The sequence below is a fragment of the Perca flavescens genome, chromosome 24 (genome assembly GCF_004354835.1).
Source record: "Perca flavescens isolate YP-PL-M2 chromosome 24, PFLA_1.0, whole genome shotgun sequence".
NCBI classification, from domain to species: Eukaryota; Metazoa; Chordata; class Actinopteri; order Perciformes; family Percidae; genus Perca; species Perca flavescens.
This window is the reverse complement of record NC_041354.1, coordinates 5,015,528-5,036,912: the sequence shown is the minus strand read 5'-3', so window position 1 is coordinate 5,036,912 and position 21,385 is coordinate 5,015,528. Positions and strand designations below refer to the sequence as shown.

At 42.9% G+C, this 21,385-nt stretch overlaps 1 protein-coding gene across 1 annotated transcript in view; it reads left to right on the top strand.

Moving 5' to 3' along the window:
- The window catches only part of LOC114550754 (xin actin-binding repeat-containing protein 2-like), a 47,500-nt gene extending 26,165 nt beyond the window's left edge, over nt 1–21,335 (top strand). Inside the window, 9 exon segments of the mRNA XM_028571553.1 lie at nt 2,320–2,477; nt 6,924–7,061; nt 8,704–8,790; nt 9,019–9,088; nt 9,440–9,543; nt 10,149–11,175; nt 11,178–19,367; nt 20,590–20,723; nt 21,247–21,335. Coding sequence (XP_028427354.1) covers nt 2,320–2,477; nt 6,924–7,061; nt 8,704–8,790; nt 9,019–9,088; nt 9,440–9,543; nt 10,149–11,175; nt 11,178–19,367; nt 20,590–20,684 — 9,869 coding nt within the window. The 3' untranslated portion in view covers nt 20,685–20,723; nt 21,247–21,335.
- The last annotated feature ends 50 nt before the right edge of the window (nt 21,336–21,385 follow it).

Sequence of the window (21,385 nt, the reverse complement as noted above, 5' to 3'; positions counted from 1 at the left end):
TTTGTCTCGGGTGATAAATGAGGGCATTATCCTTTTGTTTCTGTCAAAACGGTATTAGGTTACACCACGGCCTCAGGTGTAGGATTTCTGACCCATATTTATAGGATGTTCAAACCCTCCATTTATTTTCAGATGCTGCTGTCTCCGGCAGCCTATTTCTGACAGGTTATTGGTTACACTAACATGCCGGACGTAGCAGAAAGCTAAAATAGTTGAGGGATGAGGAGAGCATGCTCTTGTCAGTCTAGTCCTGTCTTGTCTGTATTAAGGTCACACCAGTAATTGTCACAACTAAATTCATCCGTGCATTGTTACAAAATATGTGGTAATAGAAGCTTGGTGACTTTGGGACTATTTGCAGGGCTAGTTGGTAAACAACCGTAGCTGGGGAGCTAACCGCGAACACACTATGACTCAGGAACATTCTGGTCCACTTTATTCACCATAGCTCCCCAACCGGAATTTCTTTTATTTTCTCTGCACTCTGATTTTATTTAGTAAGGGGTTATTACAGAAGAAAAAAAAGCTCTCTCAGAAGCTAAGCAACTTAAATCAATTCACTTTTGGGTTCTGTTTCAATTTTGGATGAATTCAGCGTGTTTTGTCCACATATGTAACAACAAAACCTTTTGAAATTTGCCGCAGCTCTGAATTCACGCTTTGGCTGGCCTGGCTTCTTCTCCATAGCAATGGCAACTGGGGCTCATGGGTATTGTAGTAAGTTTAAAAAAATTTTAACGGGTGGCCATAACATAAACCTATACGATATTTTCATAATCAGGAAGAGTCATACTTTTCAGTCTTGTTTAAACCGTATTTAAATGACAATAAATCATTCATTTAATTTGATTATCAATCTACAACAAAATACTAACAGAACACATTCAGGACCAGCAGCTCCTCTCAGTACACAAACTCTATTGGTCAATGGCGCAAAGACACCCAACAGGGTGTGTTCCAATTCTTCATATTGATTATATGAACACCAGGGGAGTGTAGAGATATAGACAGTGTTCAGATCCCACACTCTGTTAAACAGTCCTGCATTGAAAATGCTACTTAAGTAAAAGTATGTCAGTATCATCAGGAAAATTTACTTAAAGTATTAAAAGTAAAAGTACTCAATGCAGAAAAATCCTCACATTCTAGAAACTGCAAACGATCCAAACGGTTGTGTGTTTAATGGTCTAATCATTTCAGCTGGACTTGTAGGCCGTTATGTTGTTGGGTAATTCAATTTATAATAAAGCATTGTATTTTATAAACTACATGTGCAAAAGTCTAAATTTGTAAAGTAACTAACTAAAGCTGTCAGATGAATGTAGTGGAGTAAAAAGTAGAATATTTCCCTCTGAAGTAGCGGAGTAGAAGTAGCAGGTGACATGAAAAGAAAAGGCTCAAGTGAAGTACAAGTACTTCAAATTTGTACTTAAGTACAGTACTTGAGTACATGTAGTTAGGGACATTCCCCCACTGGATATAGATATACTATTAGTGGGCTAAGAGAAGTGTTATGATAGCTTGCTTTGCACAGCCAAGCATGCACAGTATGTACTTTACCACTAAGCACTGAATCTCTTACAAAGCTCTACAACAGCAGCAAGACTGGACACATATGCATTTGAGAAGCAGCTGCTATAATTTCAATCAGTTTTGAGGTGGAACTTCTATTTTTGAGCTAAGGTTGAACTAGTATGCATGTGGAGAAAATATGTAATAATCTAGGGGCGGGGGAAAGGAGGAGGATTTCAAAATGTCAAAAGGTTGCAGCGTGAGCACATAATGAGAGAGAATCATTTCTATTTAGGGTCTTCTATCATCCCACGGTGTTGCTGCCCAGAGAGAGAGAGCGAGAGAGAACATGCCAAGAGTTAAAAGGTCTGGTGTGGGTGTATGCTCAGCCTTAATGGAGCCTTCTCTGGTTGCCTAATGATGTTTTTTTATGCAGGAAAGTCAAAAGTAAAAAAGGTTGTCTTCTCTAATTGGCTATCTGCAGGGATGTGCTGAGCGTTATGAAGTATCATACAATAGTGCTTTGTGATTGATGAGTATTCTGCTTCGGTTTCTTGTCAACATTTGTTGCGTATTGTTTGCCTTAAAACATCTATAGTATTATCTATAAAGTATCATCTACAGCAACTATGCAGCTATATGTATTAAACTGGGGGATTGTAAACAGTTATGATCAGAAAAAGGCAGAAAAAGTCAAGTCACCAACTACATTAAGTGTGTAAGTATGTTTATTTCCTTGTCATGGAACGTCAGTGTAATTATGTAACATTTTAGTAAGTTGAGGGTTATTTCTTTGTGTTTGTGTAGCTGCAGACAGCGCAGGTAGATCCACATCAGGACGTCCCAAGGACAGGGCCCCCAGCGCCGAGGAAGAGGAGGACGAGCCGGTGTCGGTGAAAGAGCGGCTGGCGATGTATCAGGCTGCCGTGTCCAAGAAAGAAACCAGCAGCTCCTCCTCCGCTGCGGTAAGACGATACTTCCTCATGGGTTTAAGGGGAGATGGCAGTGAGGACATGCAGGCAGCCAGGGAGACGGCAGACACTCACAGACGTTGTAATAATACATTATGTAACTAAAGGTCAAAATGTGATACATTTATACTTCATTATGTAATAACACCCGCATTTTGTAATTAAAACCCTGAACGCCATATGTAATAAGTGTTGTGACTGCGTATTGACCAATGAAAGGTAATAGTCATCTACTAAACATTTTTTTTAATTTATTTTGACTCACCATGATTCACGCTAGAATTCATAAACTAAACATGACAATGCTATAAAAAATGAATGAAGACATCCATTTCTGGGTGGTTATTACATCATAAGCCATATTACATTTTTCGTGTAAAAAAAAAAAAAGTGCCAAATAAATTTATTACAAATTGAGTTCAGGTTTTTATTACAAACTGCGGCAGATTATTACATAATGTGGGTTCTATTACATAATGAAGTCAATATTTTCAATATTTTGTCATTTTATTACATAATGCATTGTTATTACATAATGCTTTACTTATTACATAATGCGCTGTTACAGGATTCAATTATTAGATTGACCATGTGGTATTGCTGATGTTTAGGACCATTTGTTTCTCCCAAAAGTATACATCTGCTGTCACTTAACACTGTCCTGCTTGTAGGCTACTTTGTTGAAGAGAAAAATTAGGGAGGCGGGTAGGGGGGGGCGCACAGGGATTGCAGCATTGTTTGTCAAAGTGTCATATAGCTCAGTACAGGATGGGAAAACCAAACCTCTGGAGTGTGTATGGGAGCCAGGGTGAAGCATGTATTTCATATAGGGCTGCTGTTTCAGCAGGATATAGAATTCATCTCTCAATAACAATTTTTCCAAATGAATATGTTATTTGATTGTAGAATTACTTACAGTATACATTTTATGCATATAATAATTGTATATGTATTACGGGACCCCTGATATAAAAAACAGCTCATCTGGCTGAATTCCATTTTGCTCCAGCCGCTAAGGTCTTAATTCCGTCATCTGGCTGCGCCCTCTTCTTCTGCAGTGGTTTAATGTTTTTTTGGCTGGAGAATAGGCGCCACCTACTGCTTTTCTCAATAGACCAACTCCTAATAATCGCATGACGGTAGTGGATGGAAACATTCACATTCATTTGCATTTTCTTTTGCCAATTTTATCGAAATTTGGTTAAAATTTGCGATACATTTGGATGGAAAGCTGACTATTGAGTTGATAGCATTTCCACCAAAGAGACATTTTCTCTCTAAGCTCTAGGTCTAGGCTCATAGGAGTAAAATTATCCAATATTTCACAAAAAACTAAGATGAGAGAAAAGTCCAGAAAATTAATATATGTATATATTTGTGTTGCAGACCTTTGTTATTTCTTCTTTCTTCTACCGTTAATCATCTCCTGACCCCTAAGATTTATCTCCCGACCCCTAGGTTGGAATAACCTGCCAATGGTATATGCCCTATGCATTAATATTAACAATTTAATACTGTAATATATGATAAATATATTACCCACAGGGGCATTTTTCTGCAGAACCAGTACTTTTACTTTTAATACTTTAAGTCCATTTGCTGATAATACTTCAGTAAGATTTGGAATGCAGGAAGTTATTAGCTTGTAATTGAGTGTATGTATGCCCTGGCAACATACAGAGAGGGATAGGTACACACACGCACATATACACACACACACACACACACACACACACACACACACACACACACGCACAAAAGCATTAACCACCATGTCAAAGTTCTTTTAAATGCATCTGTAAAGAGAGAGGAAAAAAAGCATATTTTGCAGCAAATTCAGAAAAACTCACACATCTTTAATTAAACACAAAAACAAGTCTGACTATCCCTGAGTAATTCATCATTACCAAGAACGGCTTGAAGAGCCTGAATGTACTTTATGACCACAATAATTCAACTGTTTGAGCAGTTAGTAAGCCAAGGCCACTGCAGTAAGCCAGCTCTGTATCTAACACAAAGCCTTTCCCAACGGGAGCATGTCTGTTCTCTGCTGTGCTCTGCAGCTACAGGAAATAACAGCTTGTTCCTTATTTACTAATTATTCACTCCGTCACCACTGTGACAGAGGAAATGAACGTCTGAAATGTGATATGTGAGAAAAGCAGGTGTTAAATCCTCCTCACGGTTTGGTCGGGTACTTGAGCTTGTTGTGTCGAACACTGGGTCAAAAATAACTACGTTTTAGTTTAGGTGTGTCAGCTTCAAAAACAATATATAACAATAATAATAATAATAATTAGCTGTTGTTTCCTGATACCGGTAACTGCTCCTGATGATAAATTTAAAGTAAAACCAAAAGATTGACACTGTAACATCATCATCTGTGTCCTTTTTTGTTTTTGGAGTAACTCTACTCTTTTAAAATGTATCTTTCGGTGGATCCCCTGGTTTCTGATCATTGCTCATGGCGTTAGGGTTAAATACAGTCATCCAAGCCTCACATCCAATCCTTGAATCTGTTGGTCCGTAAGACGATGAATAATCGATGCCCAGCATGTCGATCACGAGGCCACCCTGCGGCGTGTTGACACAGGGCAACCTGCCACCTTCTGGAGTCTTTGTACATGATGAGACACCCCATCTGCATGCTGTGTTTTACAGTAATTAGAAAAAAGTGGTGCTAAAAATCAGCGACAATGGACTCAAATAGAACTGAAGCAAAATTAAAAATCTTAAGATAAAGAATGACATACATTCAAAAACTAATTAAGAGTAGTTACAACAACAACTGAAAGTTGTCCTCTACTATGCAACTTGGTGGTGACTTTCAGGGAGTGCATTCACTGTTAGCTGCTCACAGGTCCGCGTAGTAACAAGCCACTCAAGGCCAAGCTTTACAGCTGTGTCAGAACAGATGAGACGTGTTGTTAACATAACACAGAGCACTTTCCCAGCTGCACTAACATCACGATAAAGCACTGCCTCAAGTGGCTTGTTGCTTTTTTATTAATGCACATAAGTATGCTTGAAAAACAACCATTGGACAACTTCAGTACAGCCTCTCTATTTTTTTTTTGTATAGGAATCATGTTTTTCCTTTATACCTTTGCAGCTGTCAGTCTGTCTATCATCCAGCAGCCCTGTCTTCTACTAATATCTGTACATATTTACACTACTAAATTGCAACGGTAAATACTGGTAAGATTCCCTGCTCTTTGAACCCGTCTGAATGCATTCTCAGTGGACATTATGTCGTCATATATGTATTTTAAATGAGAGAGGTTTATTTCATGGCATATCAATGCACCCAGAAGTGGTAAAATATTGATAACATGGTGCCCTGCCATAAAATGTCACTAACCTGAACTCCTCTGCAATAACTCGCAAATTGCATTGTACCCCTCATTTGCATAAAAAAAAGGGAAAAGTGACGGGTGATTGTGTTCCACATGCACACACACACACACACACACACACACACACACACACACACACACACGCGCACACACACACACTCACACACACACACTCTCGCACACACACACACACACACACAGAAAGCAGCAAGCTTCTTCTTATATTGCAGTTTCCCAGAAGCTATGCAGACGCCTACATATAAATGTTTTATTAGGAAAGTAATTGACAATCCCAAAAGATTATTGTATCAAATAGTCAGTGAGCATTTTTGCCCAGATCTCGTAGCGTGAGGACTGCATCATCCATGCTGATTAGGTTTAGAAAGTCTTCTTCTTTGCAAAGAAACCAGGCTTTTGTACTTCCCAGTTTTAAGGATTCATTCCTTCTGTAGCTCAATAAAATGTATTGAAAAGCTTTTTTTTATTTCTGTTCCATTTAAGTGACTTAGTAAGACCTATCTGAAATACTGAATATCCTGTTGATGTTTCACGCTCCGTTGCAGGATAGAAATGGAAAAAGTAAATCCATTAAATTTAGGTGCCTGCTATTTAAGCTATTTCTGAAATTTTTGCCAGAAATCAACACAAAAAAAGTATCTTTATGTAGGTTTTATATCTATTCAGCTAGCTGTGGTCCTCAGTAGTATCACCAATATGTCACGTTGTTTGTATTTGACTTCTGTCTCTCAGTATTATTAAAGGTACGTTACAGTCAATGACCTTTTGCCTTTTACACCCCCTAGAGGATTGTAACGGAAGCATCTTACTCCACTGTTGATGTTTAGCATTCATGTCATGTTTAAAAGAACACCAACAATGCTTCTGAAACTCATTAGCATCATCACCTTAACATTTGTATAAGTGAATGTATGACATATTCACAATCAATAAAAGCAGAGATTGGTTCCAATCCAATCTCCTAAAACTCCAATGATGTAGTTTTACAGTGTGTTTAATCTACAATCTATCTGGTATCCAGATGGGTTTCCAGGTGTATTTCACGTTCTCTGTTTTCTGCTGATAGGTGATGGATGAGTCGGAGGCTTGTTCGCTGCCTGGCGGTCTGGCCAGTGTGAAGAAACAGTTTGAGAAGCAGGAGTTTGCCTCTTCGTCCTCTCAGTCCAGTGTTGCCCAGTTTCACTTTGAGCAGATAACTGTCCAGGTAAGAATGGAATCACTGCTGAACAGGCTATTTTAGAAAATTGTCTGCAATGAGCATGAAGTGATGTGATAATACCATCATTGAATAAGCAACTTATCTATAGATAATTCATTATTAAAGATACTGAGGGCCATTTTTCTCCTTCCTATTTAAAGTCAATGGAATTTGAAAGACAGAGCTGCAGTGGCAGAGTGTAACTAAGTACATTTACTTACTAGTACTGTACTTAAGTACACATTTGAGGTACTTGTACCTCAAATTTACTTGTATTTTACTTGAGTCTGTTCTTTTCATGCTACTTTCTACTTTTCTCCACTACATTTCAGAGGGAAATGTTACTCCATTACATTAATCTGACAGCTTTAGTTACTAGTTACTTTACAAATTAAGATCTTTGCACACAAAACACATGTAGTTTATCAAATACAATGTTTTATTATACATTAAACTAGCCAACAATCTAATGGCCTACAAGTACAGGTGAAATGATTAGACAAGTAAACACTTAGCTGATTGACAGAACTGTTTGGATCAATTCCTGTTTCTAAAATGTGAGGATTTTTTAGTACATTTTCCTGATGATACTTACACACTTTTACTTAAATAACATTTTCTATGCAGGTCTTTTACTTGTAACAGAGCATTTTTACGGTGTGGTATTAGTACTTTTACTTAAGCAAAGGATGTCAATACTTCTTCCACCCCTGCTGAGCTCTCCTTTCTGTTCACCAGCTCAGAAGTGAGAAACGCATACACGCCACTGAATGATTTAAATTCTACTGTAGCTCTACATTGGAAAAAACATGGCTGCTTTGGCTGTGAGGCGTTTACGTACTGTAGGTCAAATCAAAGAAGGGCACCTTGAACTTTGCTCGAATATGTGGCACTGTCATCGAGTGCGTGAGGAAAATGTCAGAACATGTTAGCAGCCTGGCGCGGGGCCGGATCTCAGTGAAGTAAGGTCAATTCCGCCCCTCCGTGCATTCTCCCCATCTGCTCATTCAGGCGGGAAGCAGAGTGGATTCATCGAGCGCTCAAGGACCTTGCTGAATGCTAAATTTTACAGAGGGGTTCGTAAGGGGAAGTGTCTGTTTGATCGAGTTATTGCTTCTGTGTGGCAACAACAAATCACTTTCAGCTCAGGTTTTTCCTCACAGGTGTAATATCCTTACTTTGGATTAAAAACTGGTTGTACATCAGGATAGATATTATTCTGACATAAGTGGTTTGAGAAGTAAAGAGCACCCCAAACCCTGCATGTATTTTTCATGTTAACAGCAGTGGATACAAGCTGAAATATTATATTTCTCTTTCATCTTGTTCAAATTGCATGAATCTCACTGGAGGAAATGGCTGATGTAGTTTTGTACAGTTTTTGTAATCTATTGCTTTTCCTCTCACACACTGAGATCCTCCTTTACTCAGTATTTCCCTAGAAAGCAGCTCTGTAACAAGAAAACATTTGCTGCAAGCCACAGAGGGGATTATTAAGCTTTTTCACAATATAAAAATGACTTACTCACCTGCTGTTTTCTTACAGCTCACAGTCATGCTGTGATAATACCGTGGCGGTGTGTGTGTCTGCTGCATATGATGTCAATGTTAGAGGGATTCCACATTCCCATTTCTCTGTGTTTGACAGGATATGTCAAGCTCCTCAGAGGTGACAGTGAGAAGCAGTGCCAGAGAGGTCCTTCCCACCACAACCCTCTTTCACAACCAACAAGAGGTACTGGCTGTGACACTCGCCATTTGTCCACCAGCTGCATTGCAGCATCTTTCCACTGACAGGCTGCTAATAACCCCAGTTCTTTGGTTATTTCTGAACTTTCTGTCGCACTTTACGTGCCCAATATAGACAAATTGCCTCATGCTAATCCTTTAAATTCTCACTGAATAAAAACCGTTGGAGGCTGCAGTGAACATGCCAGTGTACTAATGATTTACCTTTTCACAGGTGATCCATGATCAAAGAGTCCACCAGAACAATGTGGCCGCGAGTTACGGGAACCATTACGCCGAAACAGGTTATTCCACTCATTGCTTTTATATTGTAATTTGCACGTTTTTATCACAGCGCTGCTTGTGTCCTGTATATTAATGATTGATCCCACTACAGCTGAATAAGGGATGAGCTATGGAAATGAGTTGGAGTGCAGATGATTTTCTTTTCAGTGCATAGCAGCAAATCTAATCAGGGCAAAGTCAGGAAGGTAAAATATTGGAAAGTGGAAATTGGGCAATCACCGCTGCATGGTTTCAGAAAATGAAAACTACTCAGGTTTTTAATGAAATGATTTATTTCTCTGTCCAATCCCCCTGAGCTCCCTCACTGCGAATGACTTAATGAGGCAGCCTTCTTCTTGTGTCTAATTCAGTTATGCTCGTCGGAGGAGAGGACCTACCAAAGGTTTCCACTCAGGCTTTGAAGCAGCAGTATGAAAAAACGATTGTGGAAGCTGCACCAGCCAAGGAAATTAAGGTAATGATGCTGTCTGTTTATCCAAATATATTATAGTTTGGATTTTTCAGGAGGTATCAGTATGAAGACGAGGCCATATCATGAAATCATCAAAAGAAAATTGCTCATGCTATGAGTTGATTGAGAATAAATTGGATTGGATCAAAGACCACATGTCATTACACAGACAACGTCTGAAGCTTATTTTTTTTCTGTGTCGAAATGGAAACCCACATTCAAACAGGAACTCATGTTACTGTCTGCCGCTAAAGTGATCGTCAATGAATATTTCAATCAAGTCAGTAATAAGGAACATCACTGAAAATGTCTCGGTTTGACAGACTGTAGACGTGTCTGTATTTGTTGATTTACATCCAAATTAGTTTAGTTTTTTGGTGCTTCTCAATTTGGAAAATAAATTTAACTCAGCTGCAGCTCAGTCCTAGAAATAATATTTATAATGATTCTAATTTTAGGATGAAAGTTGATACTTCCTTTTCCAGAATTACTCTGTAGCTGTAGTTCAAAGATGTCCATTTCTGTGCTTTTCAATCTTCAAATTCTATAACTTAAAAACAACCCTCACTGTCCCTCTCTCCTTAACCAAAACCACATATGAACCATAGGTTGATGTGGATTTCAACCAATTCCAGTGGGCACCAGTTAATCAGTCCTCTAAAGCTTCAACCATGACGAGCTATGACACCTCTTCCACCGTAACGACTGCCGCTGCCTCGTCAGGAGCGTCTGCCTCGTCAGTAGCTTATGAGATGACAGAGCGCTTCCCTCCCCCGCCTGCAAACCTGTTACAGGAAACCCCTGAGTACGTCTCATCCCAGCGTCAGGAGCCAGCCTCCCAACATAAGCGCACTGTTACCAAGGAGCAGTACTTTAAACACAAAAGTATGGCTGAACTCAAGCGCATCTCCAAGCACATTCATCCAGAGGTTCGCAAGAACCTCGAAGAGGAGTTCCTGAGTACGCTAACCGAAGCAGAAAAGGAGGCTTTGGAAAGCGAGGACATGGTGGGAGACGTTCAGCAGGCATGCTATATGTTTGAAAATGACGGCAACGGCTCGAGTAAGTGTTCAAGCCCCGACAGGGATGATCTGGAATGGGAGGAAATCCTTAGAGGCGAAGTGCAGTCCATGCGCTGGATGTTCGAGAACAAGCCACTAGATACAATCAAAGATGACACCCCAGATGAGGACGAGGTGAGGAATATCGCGCAGCAGGAAATCATTGCTGGCAAAGATGTCCGACACACAGCTTGGATGTTTGAGACTCGGCCCATGGATGCTCTGGGGACAGAGGCTTCAAATTCAACTGAGCAGTCACAAAAGTCGTCTGAGCTTGCAAGGGGAGATGTCCGCACTGCTACATGGCTTTTCGAGACGCAGCCACTTGATTATCTGAATAAGATGTACCAGGAAGACGAGCAGGAGACGGATGTTGTCACCATCGAAAGCATCACCGGCGGAGATGTGAAAACCGCTAGATATCTCTTTGAGACCCAGCATTTGGATTCCCTAGGTAAAACCGAAACTATTGAGGAGAGCCACTTCCTGAACCTGAAGTCTGAGCTGGAAGAGATCAAAGGGGATGTGAAGACAACCACTCGCATGTTTGAGACCCATCCCATGTGTGTCATCAGGGGGATTCGGGAGAGATGCTAGAGATCACCACCATCCGCAGGGAGGAGACAGAGAAGGGAGACGTCAAGACATCACGCTGGATGTTTGAAACCCAGCCTCTGGATATTATTAACAAAGACCCCGCAATGGTGAAGCTGATATGTGGTATATCCATGGAAGACAACATTCAAGGCGGTGTGAATAAAGGTAGATGGCTTTTTGAGACAAAGACCCTTGACACCATTAAGGATGAGGAATGGGAGAGTTCCAGGAAGCAAAAAGAAGACATAATCGGTGCTGATGTGAGGAGGCACTGTCTGGTTTTCGAGACTCAGGCTATGGATACTCTGAAAGACAATGCCAATGCTAGACCTTTACTTTCAGAGGAGATTGTAGGAGGCGACGTTCAATCAGCCAGGCATCTGTTTGAAACAGTACCCATGGAAAATCTGAAAGAACTGCTCGAAGTGGGAAAACTTAAGAAAACAGTTGCATCTGAAGAAGAAAAGGGTGACGTGAGGCATCAAAAGTGGGTTTTTGAGAGCCAGCCACTGGAGAATATAAGGGAGGAGAAGAAGGAGATTACAAGAACTGTGAATGTTGAAGCTCTCGACAAAGGAGATGTGACAAACTATAAAGAAAGGTTTGAAAGCATGGATTTAAGTAAGTGTGAAGGAACACAGAGAATTCAGGTTGAAGGTGTCACAAGTGGATCCGTCAAATCCAACAGAGTTCTTTTTGAATCTACCCCTATGTACGCTATGCAGGACAGCTCTGGCCATTACCACGAGGTGAGGACCGTGAGGCGTGAGGAGATTGTGAAGGGTGACGTGCGCAGCTGCAGATGGATGTTTGAAACCCGTCCTATCGACGAGTTTGATGAAAGCATCAATAAGTTTCAGATCATAAAAGGTATATCCAAGCAGGAGGTCGAGTCAGGGGATGTCAAAACAGCCAAGTGGTTGTTTGAAACTCAACCGCTTGATGCCATTAAATGTTCCAGTAATTTTGAGGATGAAGAACATAAAACTAAGGAAGATATTGAAATTGAGAAAGGGGACGTTAAGACTTGCAGGTGGCTATTTGAGACCCAACCGATGGATGTTCTGTATGAAAAGGTGGAAAAGAGCGAGGTCGACATCGAGAAAGTTCAAAAAGGTGATGTCAAAACGTGCACTTGGCTCTTTGAGACCCAGACACTTGATAACATACGCGACCACACAGAGTCTGAGACCATTCTGAAAACCTGCACTGTAAATCAAGAGGACGTCCAAGGAAAAGATGTGCGACTGGCCCGCTTCCTCTTTGAAACAGAGAACCTGGAAAATATCACAGGCGAGGACAGCGCCTCTTTCAGGAGGGTGACGGAAATCGACATCCAGTCGGGCGATGTTTCCAGGATGAAGTGCATCTTTGAGAATCGCTCTTCTGACATTATGAGTTCCACCTCTGAGGAAACAATGCAGAGGTTGAAGACACAGCAGGCCGAGGACATCCAGAGGGGAAACGTGGTCAACTGTACCTGGAAGTTTGAGCATCAGCCTATCGATGCCATCTGTGACCATTCTACAGAGGCGAGGGAAAGTCGCACTGTGACTGACGTACAGGGGGGTGACGTTGACAAAGGCCGCTTCATTTTTGAGACATTCTCTCTGGATCAAATTAAAGAGGAGTCCACTGAGAATGATATTTCTAAACTCACTAGTATCTTTAGAGATGAAGTAGAGAGGGGGGATGTGAAAAATTACACCATGATGTTTGAAACTCAACCGCTGTACGCCATCTGCGACAAAGAGGGCCATTATCATGAAGTAACTACAGTTACCAAGGAAGAAATCATTAGAGGGGATGTGGTGGGGGCTCGGTGGCAGTTTGAGACAAAGCCTCTGGATTCAATTAGAGACTCAGAGGAGGTCTATGTTATCAAAGCTGTGACTGAGGAAGGCATTAACAAAGGAGACGTCAGCTCTGCAAGGTGGAGGTTTGAAACGCAACCTCTGGATGAAATTACAGAGGAAATCAAAGTCAGGTCGAAAACAGTTGCAGATATCCAAGGCGGCGATGTGAAGACAAACAAGCAGCGATTTGAGACTGATGAGATGTCCCAAAAGTACATCAGAACAGTTAGCGTGAGTGAAATCCAAAAGGGCGACGTCAGATCTGCCACGTGGATGTTTGAAACGCGCACAATGGATGAGATCAACGGCGAAGGCGCAGAGTATGATGGCATGGAGAGAGTGACAAAAGAGGAAGTGATGAAAGGGGATGTCAAACAGTCTGTGTGGCTCTTTGAGAAGCAGCCTCTTGACAGCATCAGAGAGACTGACGGCACAGAGCTGATTTCCAAAAAGGAGGAAATCCCACAGGCCGATGTGAAGACGACGACATGGCTATTTGAATCCACTCCATTCCATGAATTCAACGAGAGCAGCATGGAAAAGACGGAAATAATAGGTAAAAGCATCAAAGAGACACTTGAGGAGCTTTACTGTCAGAAAATGGTGGACTCCCAAGGTGTTCTTATTGAGGCAGATGAGATCGGCGATGTCCGCATGGCCAAGTATAAACTCATGAACCAGGAGGCTCCACAAATCCAAAGAGAAGAAATTATCCGAGGGGATCTGAGCAACATAATGATGAACCTCCTAAACCGCAGAGAGCTCACGGAAAGGGGGATAACTATTGACAGCGAGGAACGGGGGAACATCAACACCACAGTGAAGCAGCTATTCAACCAGGAAAGGGAAAGCAATGTGGAGAAAGAGGAAATTGTCCGCGGTGACATTCAAGAGGCCGTAAACAATCTGCTCAAGAGCGAAGGCTCCTCCAAGCGTGGCATTCTGATTCAAGAGGATGAGAAAGGAGACGTGAGGATGACTATCTATTCCCTCTTGAATAAAGGGGAGAGGGCTAGCATGGAGAAAGAGGATATCGTTCAAGGAAATGTGAGCAGAACCCTTCATCGTCTTCTCTCCAACTCAGGAGGGGAAGACTCGAAAACTATAAGGGTGGGAGACACGGAGAGGGGTAACGTCAGCTTTTACTCCACGTGCATCGAGTCGGGAGCCTTGGATTACCTGAAGCAGCTTCAGTACGGACCCGATGACGCTCAGGGAAAGATGGAAAAGGAGAATATCATAGGTGGTGATGTCGAGGTGACCAAAATCTTGCTGCAGAAGAATCAGCAGCAGATTGGTCGCACGGTGGCAAAGGACGACATAGTTCCTGGCGACGTGCACAGCAATGTTAAAGTCTTTATGACGGAGCCTGCCGTTGCCTACAGAAACCTCGAGAAAAGGGATATTGTTAAAGGTGACCTGAGTGCAGCCCTGGATTCACTGACCCAAGCGATCAATCAGAAAGTGGTAATAGAGAAAGAGGAGGTGGTCAAGGGGGACATCCCCACTACTTTGAGGTCTCTGGAGGAGGCCCAGCATCAAGCCAAAGAAATGGAAAAGCCTGAAATTGTCAGGGGAGACATCAGAGGGGCTCTCGAGTCCCTGGAGAAATCTGCAACCACCAATACGGAAGCGACTGTTGAAGATCTAGTGCCAGGTGATATCAAAGGGACCCTGAAGTCTCTGGAGGAGGCAAAGCAAGCCGTGAAAGAGATTGAAAAAGAGCAAATTCTCAAAGGAGACATCCACATCGCCATGCAAAGCTTACATGAGGCAACAAGCGCGAAGAAGGTTTACCAGCATCAAGTGAGCGAACAAGGGGATGTCAAAGCCACTATTCAGCTCTTGCTAGAGCCCACGACTTCTCCCAAAATGCAGCGCAGGGGGAGCATGGAAGGAGATGTGAAAACATCTATAAAATGTCTTTACGAAGGACAGGAGACAACTCAGGTGGAAAAAGAGGAGGTAGTAAAAGGGGACGTTAGAGGGGCAATAAAGAATCTAATGCATAGAAAACAATATTCAAATGTGAAACGCATGCATCTCCCCAAGAAAGCAAAAGTGCCTGTGAAAAATCCATTAAGTGTAAAGCAAGCGGAGCATGAATGCTTACATGAAGCCAAGAGTGAGAGTGCAGCAGTCAATCCAGCCCCCGCTGTGAAAAATCTCTCTCAGAGCGGTGAGTCACAGAAGCACACACAGAGGCACCACGAAAGCAAATCGGTGAAAACACAGGTAATAACCCAAGAGGACCACTCTGTTACTGTAGCCAAAACAGACAGTACTGCTGGGGCCTCTCAACACAAGAGCATGAAAGAACAGAAACAGAAAGCGCCACCCCCGCAGAAAACACACGCTCCTAAGCCTATTATGATAAAGAATAAAAAGATGACTAATAATGATCACACGGAGACGAAAGCATCGGATGTGAGTGTGATGAAAGAGGTGCAAAACACATCACAGACCAATATTTCAAACAAGCAAATGTGTGAAACAAAGACAATCAAACAGGTGCAGACTACAGTGACGGAGAAAACTGTCACGCACAAGCAAAATGTATCCGAGCAAATGTCTCATAAACAAACGGAGAGCAGGGCTGTCACGCAAAAGCATGACATAAAAAATATGAAGAGTGATTACCAGAGCCTTGACATGAGAGGGAAAGGGGTAATCAAAAAGGCAAAGCCGGAGATTCACTTCCCCCCTCCTCCCTCTTCGCCACCTCCAACCTCAGAGTCTGAGCTCTCCCTCCCTCCGCCGCCATCACCAGTGCTGGGGAGTCCAGCGTCCCCCCCGTCTATCATGAGGCAGGACAGCGACCTCCCACCTCCACCGCCTCCGCCTCCCATGGAATGCAGGTCTGACGCTGACTTTTTCCCTCCTCCTCCACCTCCCCCGCCCTCTGTGGGTGGACAAGATTTTCTCCCTCCGCCTCCCTCGCAGCAAGAGCTTAACGCAATGCCTCAGCCTCCGCCTGCAAAGCTGGGCAAACCCATTGGCAAGCCTTTATTCAAAGTGCCCAAGCAGCCAGAAACACAGAAGCAGCCCGTACACGTTAAACCCAAATGGCAGAAAAAGCAGCCAACCCCTCCACCACCTCCACCTCCAGCACAGCTCCCTCCTGATCAAGGAGAAACAGCGTCAACAGAGCGGGGAAAACCAGCTCAAGTTCAAGAAGTGAAGAAGGAAACTAGCCAGCTGATCGAAACGAGCAAGCAGATGCAGTCTGAATTAACAACAGCGTCGACAACAAAAATACCAAGCATCCCGGCTGTGAAACCAAAAGAGAGCCCACAGCCACCTAAAAAAGTGTTTGTCCCTACCATGAAACTGCCTCCACCTCCTGAACCCGCTCCAGCCGCAAAGCCTAGGCCTTACGCTCGCAAATTCAAAACCCCGCTCATGCTTGCAGAGGAAAGGTATCGGCAACAAACGGAGAAAGAAGAAATAGTGAGGAGTAATGTCACAACTCCCACTTCTCCGCCAATTAATATACCATCCACTGCTGCCAGTCCAGAGCCTTCTGCAGCACAGAACACAGAGACACAGGCGACCATGGAAGCGACAAAAGCAAAGAGCGAAGAAACCAAGAACGTTTCCAAAGAAAGAACATCGCCTGCCAAGAAAACCCCTTCCCAGATTCCTTTGAGCAAGCCCTTGATCTCAGTGGTAAATAAGAAATCAGCATCTGGATTTGCAAATGTGTCCTTAGATAAAAAGCATGTTGCCAGCGAGCACTCCTCAGAAAAAATACTTTCCTCAACTGATGTTAAAAAGAGTCAAACCGCACCCCAGAATCAGACTGTTTCTCCTACTCAGTGTCATCGCGAGGCCTCAAATATTGAGGTCCAGTCATGCTCGAGTGTGATCACTTCTTCAGTCAGCGAGCAGCAGCAGTTTATTAAGGAATCCAGCAGCAGGTCCATCGCTGCCACACAGAGTGCTGTCCAGCAAAATGTAAATCTTCAAAGCCAGACTGCGGTCAAATTGAAAGCTGAAGATGTAAAGAATATTAATGTGCCTCTGACACAGGAGGGGAAAATAGGTCCCTCTCAACCCACTAAAATTCCAAAGGTAACTCCAAATTTCAAGGTGAAAACCTTTAAGATGCCAACAGAGAAGAGAGAGGAGAAATGTGACAGTGAAATGAAAAGTGAAACGCATTTAAAGCAAGAGAAAGGCAACGTGTCACAGAAAAGTGAAACAAAAGTGTATCAGAAAAGCAGCCAGCTGACGTCAGCGAGAACCGAGATGAAAACAGAAATGAAAGAAAAGGAGAAGAAAAGTCACGTGAGCCCACCTATAAAGGGAGTTGAAGTGGACATTAACGTGGGGGACAAGGGAAAGCCGGTGCAACGGAATGAGAGTGAAGTAAAGCAGTCACCATCAGTTACTGTTTTAATGCCTAAGGTGGCTAAGACAACATCTGCAGCAACTTATCAAGGCCATGTATCTGTCTCCCACAGTCAGCAGAGCATGAAGGCAGAGCACATTCAAAGACACGAGGAGGTGGTTGTGACTGAGAGTGTGGTACAGCAATGCCATCAGAGGCAAGAGGATGTTCAGGTGCAAAAACAAAGCAAGGTACAAGCAGCAGAAACAAATAAAATGCAGATGAAGGCAGTAAAGTCAAAAGGTGAACCTAAGGATGTGTCTGTGCGAGGGACTGGGAAAGCGGCCCCTAAAGACGAGGCTCATTCCGAAGAAATCACTGATTTGGAGAAATGTAATATGATGCAGAAGCTGCTCGCTCAAATAAAAGAGCTCGAGGGCACACCAAGCAAAATAGACTCCAACACTGTCAGGATGATAATCAGCGAACTCCCTGACTGGGCCATGGGCTCAGACGAGAAAAAGAATTTAAGTGAAATTGCTAAACACCAAAGTAAGAAAAAGCTGAAAGAAATACTGGTCTACGTGAAAAATATGTTTCAAGCAAAGCTCAAATTTTTGGAGGAAAACTCAACCGCCGTGGAGAAGCAGGGGAAAGAAAAAGAAGAGCCGCCTGTGCCTCCGAAACCAGACAAGAGCGTTATCAGTGGAGCGACTGCGAAAATATCGAAGATCAGTATCGGCTCATGCAAAAGTGAAAAGAAAGTAGTGGAAGAGAAAAGATCGCTGCAAGAGAGGAAAGTGTATCAGGAGATGAGTGACGCGGCTGATCCGAGAGTGTCCTCCCCGTTAGCAAGTATCCGCACTCCGTCGCCCACTTTTATAAGTATCGAGTCACGGAGGATAGACTCGCCGCTCAGAGTGACCCCTTCTCCTCCGCCCTACAAGTCAGTCGGGACACCTCCGCCTCCTCCTCGCAAGTCCTACACGCCCACATGTAGCTTCAGCAGGGCCACGCCGTCTCCCACCCTGAGCCGCTCGGAGAAGCTGATGAAACTGCGGGACACCACCTCCAAGCTTTCCCGCGGCGTTACCCCTCCGCCTCCAATGCCACTGTCAGAGGGCTTTGCGGCTGAAAGAGAGCAATCCTCCCCGTTTGGCGACCGGGCGACTCCCATAGACGGCAATGAGCAAAAGTTGGTGGACGTCGCAGAAATGGGGGACTCCATGATGACTGTGAGGGATAAAAAGTCTTTCTTTGAGGAGGCGCAGAAGGCGGAGGTGAGCAGGACGTACACGCGGAAGGATCCCATCGACATCCCCGAACGTTTGGGACCCGATGCCGACGAAGGCGCCCAGGCTGTGACTATAGACCTTCTGAAAGAGGATCTTCCCAAAGTTGATCTGTCTAAGCTGGTGAACAGATTTGAATCTCCACAACCCAAAGTCTACGCCAGAAAGGAGCCCATTGCCATCACTGAGAGGCTGGGGAGCGATACAGAGGACGCAGAGGCTGACCCACCAAGAGCTGACGAAATCCCTTCATTCAACGTTAAAGCAATAAAGGATGTGTTTGAGACCGGCGAGCATAGTTCCCAGGCTGCCCGAGAGTTGAGAGAACAGATAGAAAGAAGAGAATCTGAGTCAGCTTGTTCCGTATCGGGGGGTCACTCTGAAACGACAGCAGTCACCGAGCAATTCTGCAGCGTCGACGACTTTGGGAACCTGATAAGTGAGACGACGAGCGAGATGCATTCGGAGAACTCCCTGACCCGCGGTAACCCTCCGTCCTACGCTGACGTGGTGAGAGGCAATGTTCCAACGGTTGGCGTGCCCGCCGAGGCCTCGGCCGAGGAACTGCTGAGAAACTTCCAGCAGTCGTGGGCCGAGAGCCAAGGAGTTTTCCAGAACCTGGGTTTCAGTGTCACGGAGCAGAGGACTTCGCAGATCGTGACGCACCAGCAGGAGACTGTCGTGACGGGTAAACCGAGCTGTGCAGCATGAGGATACTAAACAGGCGTGACGGTGTGTTTAACATGCATTGTGTGTGAGAAGTTTCAAGCATCGACTGCATTGCGTGGAAAAGAAAAGAAGCATTAGCATTTGGTTTGACAGTTGTTTACACGGCATGATTCCCTTTGATGTGTTTTCTTTTTATTTGAAACGGTCACACTAAAGCTCTGAGCTGCTCGCAGTTTAGGAGCTGTCGGTTTCACGGATTGTTAATATTTACGGGTTAAACTTTGTCCCTTTTTTATTTATGCTTCTGATGTGAGAAGCTGGCAATGACGGCAACATATTAAACTTTTCTTATGCCTGGGTGTGTGATGCAGAGAACGGCTTGAAATGTCTCCAGCAAGAAGATAAACAATTGAATTATTTTTTTATTCTTCAGTTAAAGATAAGGCTTCACCTTTTATTCTACGTTCATGAACTGGATTTTAAACTAAAGATATGTTTTAAAGCATTAAATTATTCACATTTTTAAAGCTGTTGCAGTAATTATGAAAATGACTCTCAGACCTTCAAAAACAAGCCCTTTTTAGATGATAATTGCAATTGCAATGCTGATGCTAATTACAGTGCAGTACATATTCTGACACATACAGAAGAAGGGTCTACATTGTGTTGATACACACAGTTACAGTTTTATTTTGTTTGCCGGTTGAATAGTGTGTTTTTCCTTTTGGTAACACTCTCCTAACAATGATTTTAACTTTCCTGGAAAGAGCTCTGTGATTTGATAGTAATTATTGATAAAATAGGCATAGCTCTAGTTAAACCCCCAGTAAATAAACATTCATTATTTATTTGTCTCGCTTTAAAGACTCTCTCGGTCAGTGGTTCCCAACCAATATAAATCAGAACGGTCACAAGATTATTAAAGAGATAAGAATGACCAAAAATTAATTTCTGTTGTACAAACTTCTGTTAATTTTTTTGGGACTCTCCTACAATTATTTTATTAGGTAACTATACACAAGCCCACACTGCTTAATGTGGAGGGGTCACAAGCCTAAAAGGTTGGGGAAACACTACTCGAGGTTAAACTAAACAAATGAATGTGAAATGTACCAGTTGAACATCTCTATATTGCCTGTGATTTTGTACCAAATGACATGGTTCTCTTTAGGAAATTTCCTAGGAAATAACAAGGGAAATGACAACCCTGTAAATTAAAGTGTTACCTCATTTCTTTGCAGAAAATTCGAGTTCCAGAGTCCGAACTGTGCAGGGTGTGTCGGAAGAGGGTGTACCCGATGGAATCGCTGATTGCAGACAAACAAAATTTCCATAAAAGCTGCTTTCGCTGTGAGCACTGCAGAGGCAAACTAAGGTAGAGCTATTTCACTGAGCAAACGCATTCGTCTGGACTTTCTTCACTGCCAAAAAGCAAAATGTTACCAAGTATATTCATCAAGTTCTAGTCAAAATATCTAATCCCACTTAATATAAGACACATTCACCTAACAAGTCATATTTCAGTGAGACATAGGGACTCGTTTTTAGATGATGCATCTTAAATATCTTGTTAAGTGAAAGAGTCTTAAAAAAAAACAGAAGATAAGAGATAAGATAAAACTTTATTGTCTTGCATCGTCTGCTCCAACAATCAACAGATAACATTAAAAAACACAAACATAAAAAAAACATCTGTATGGTCACCCAGCAAACATCTGACATACTATTCCGTCTCACCCACACACACACACACACACACACACACACTCACATTTTTACTTATTACAAGCAAAAACACCTTGTTTTCATTGGGGTTTTTTGTACTTTTATGAGAAGTGGCCTTTTTTCCAGTGTTTGCACGACTCTCTAACCTCTTGTTCTCCCTCTTTCTTTAATAGTCTTGGTAACTATGCCTCTCTCCATGGACGAATGTACTGCAAGCCACACTACACGCAGCTGTTCAAATCCAAAGGAAATTATGACGAGGGATTTGGACAGAAACCACACAAAGAACTATGGAATAGTAAGAACCAGGAG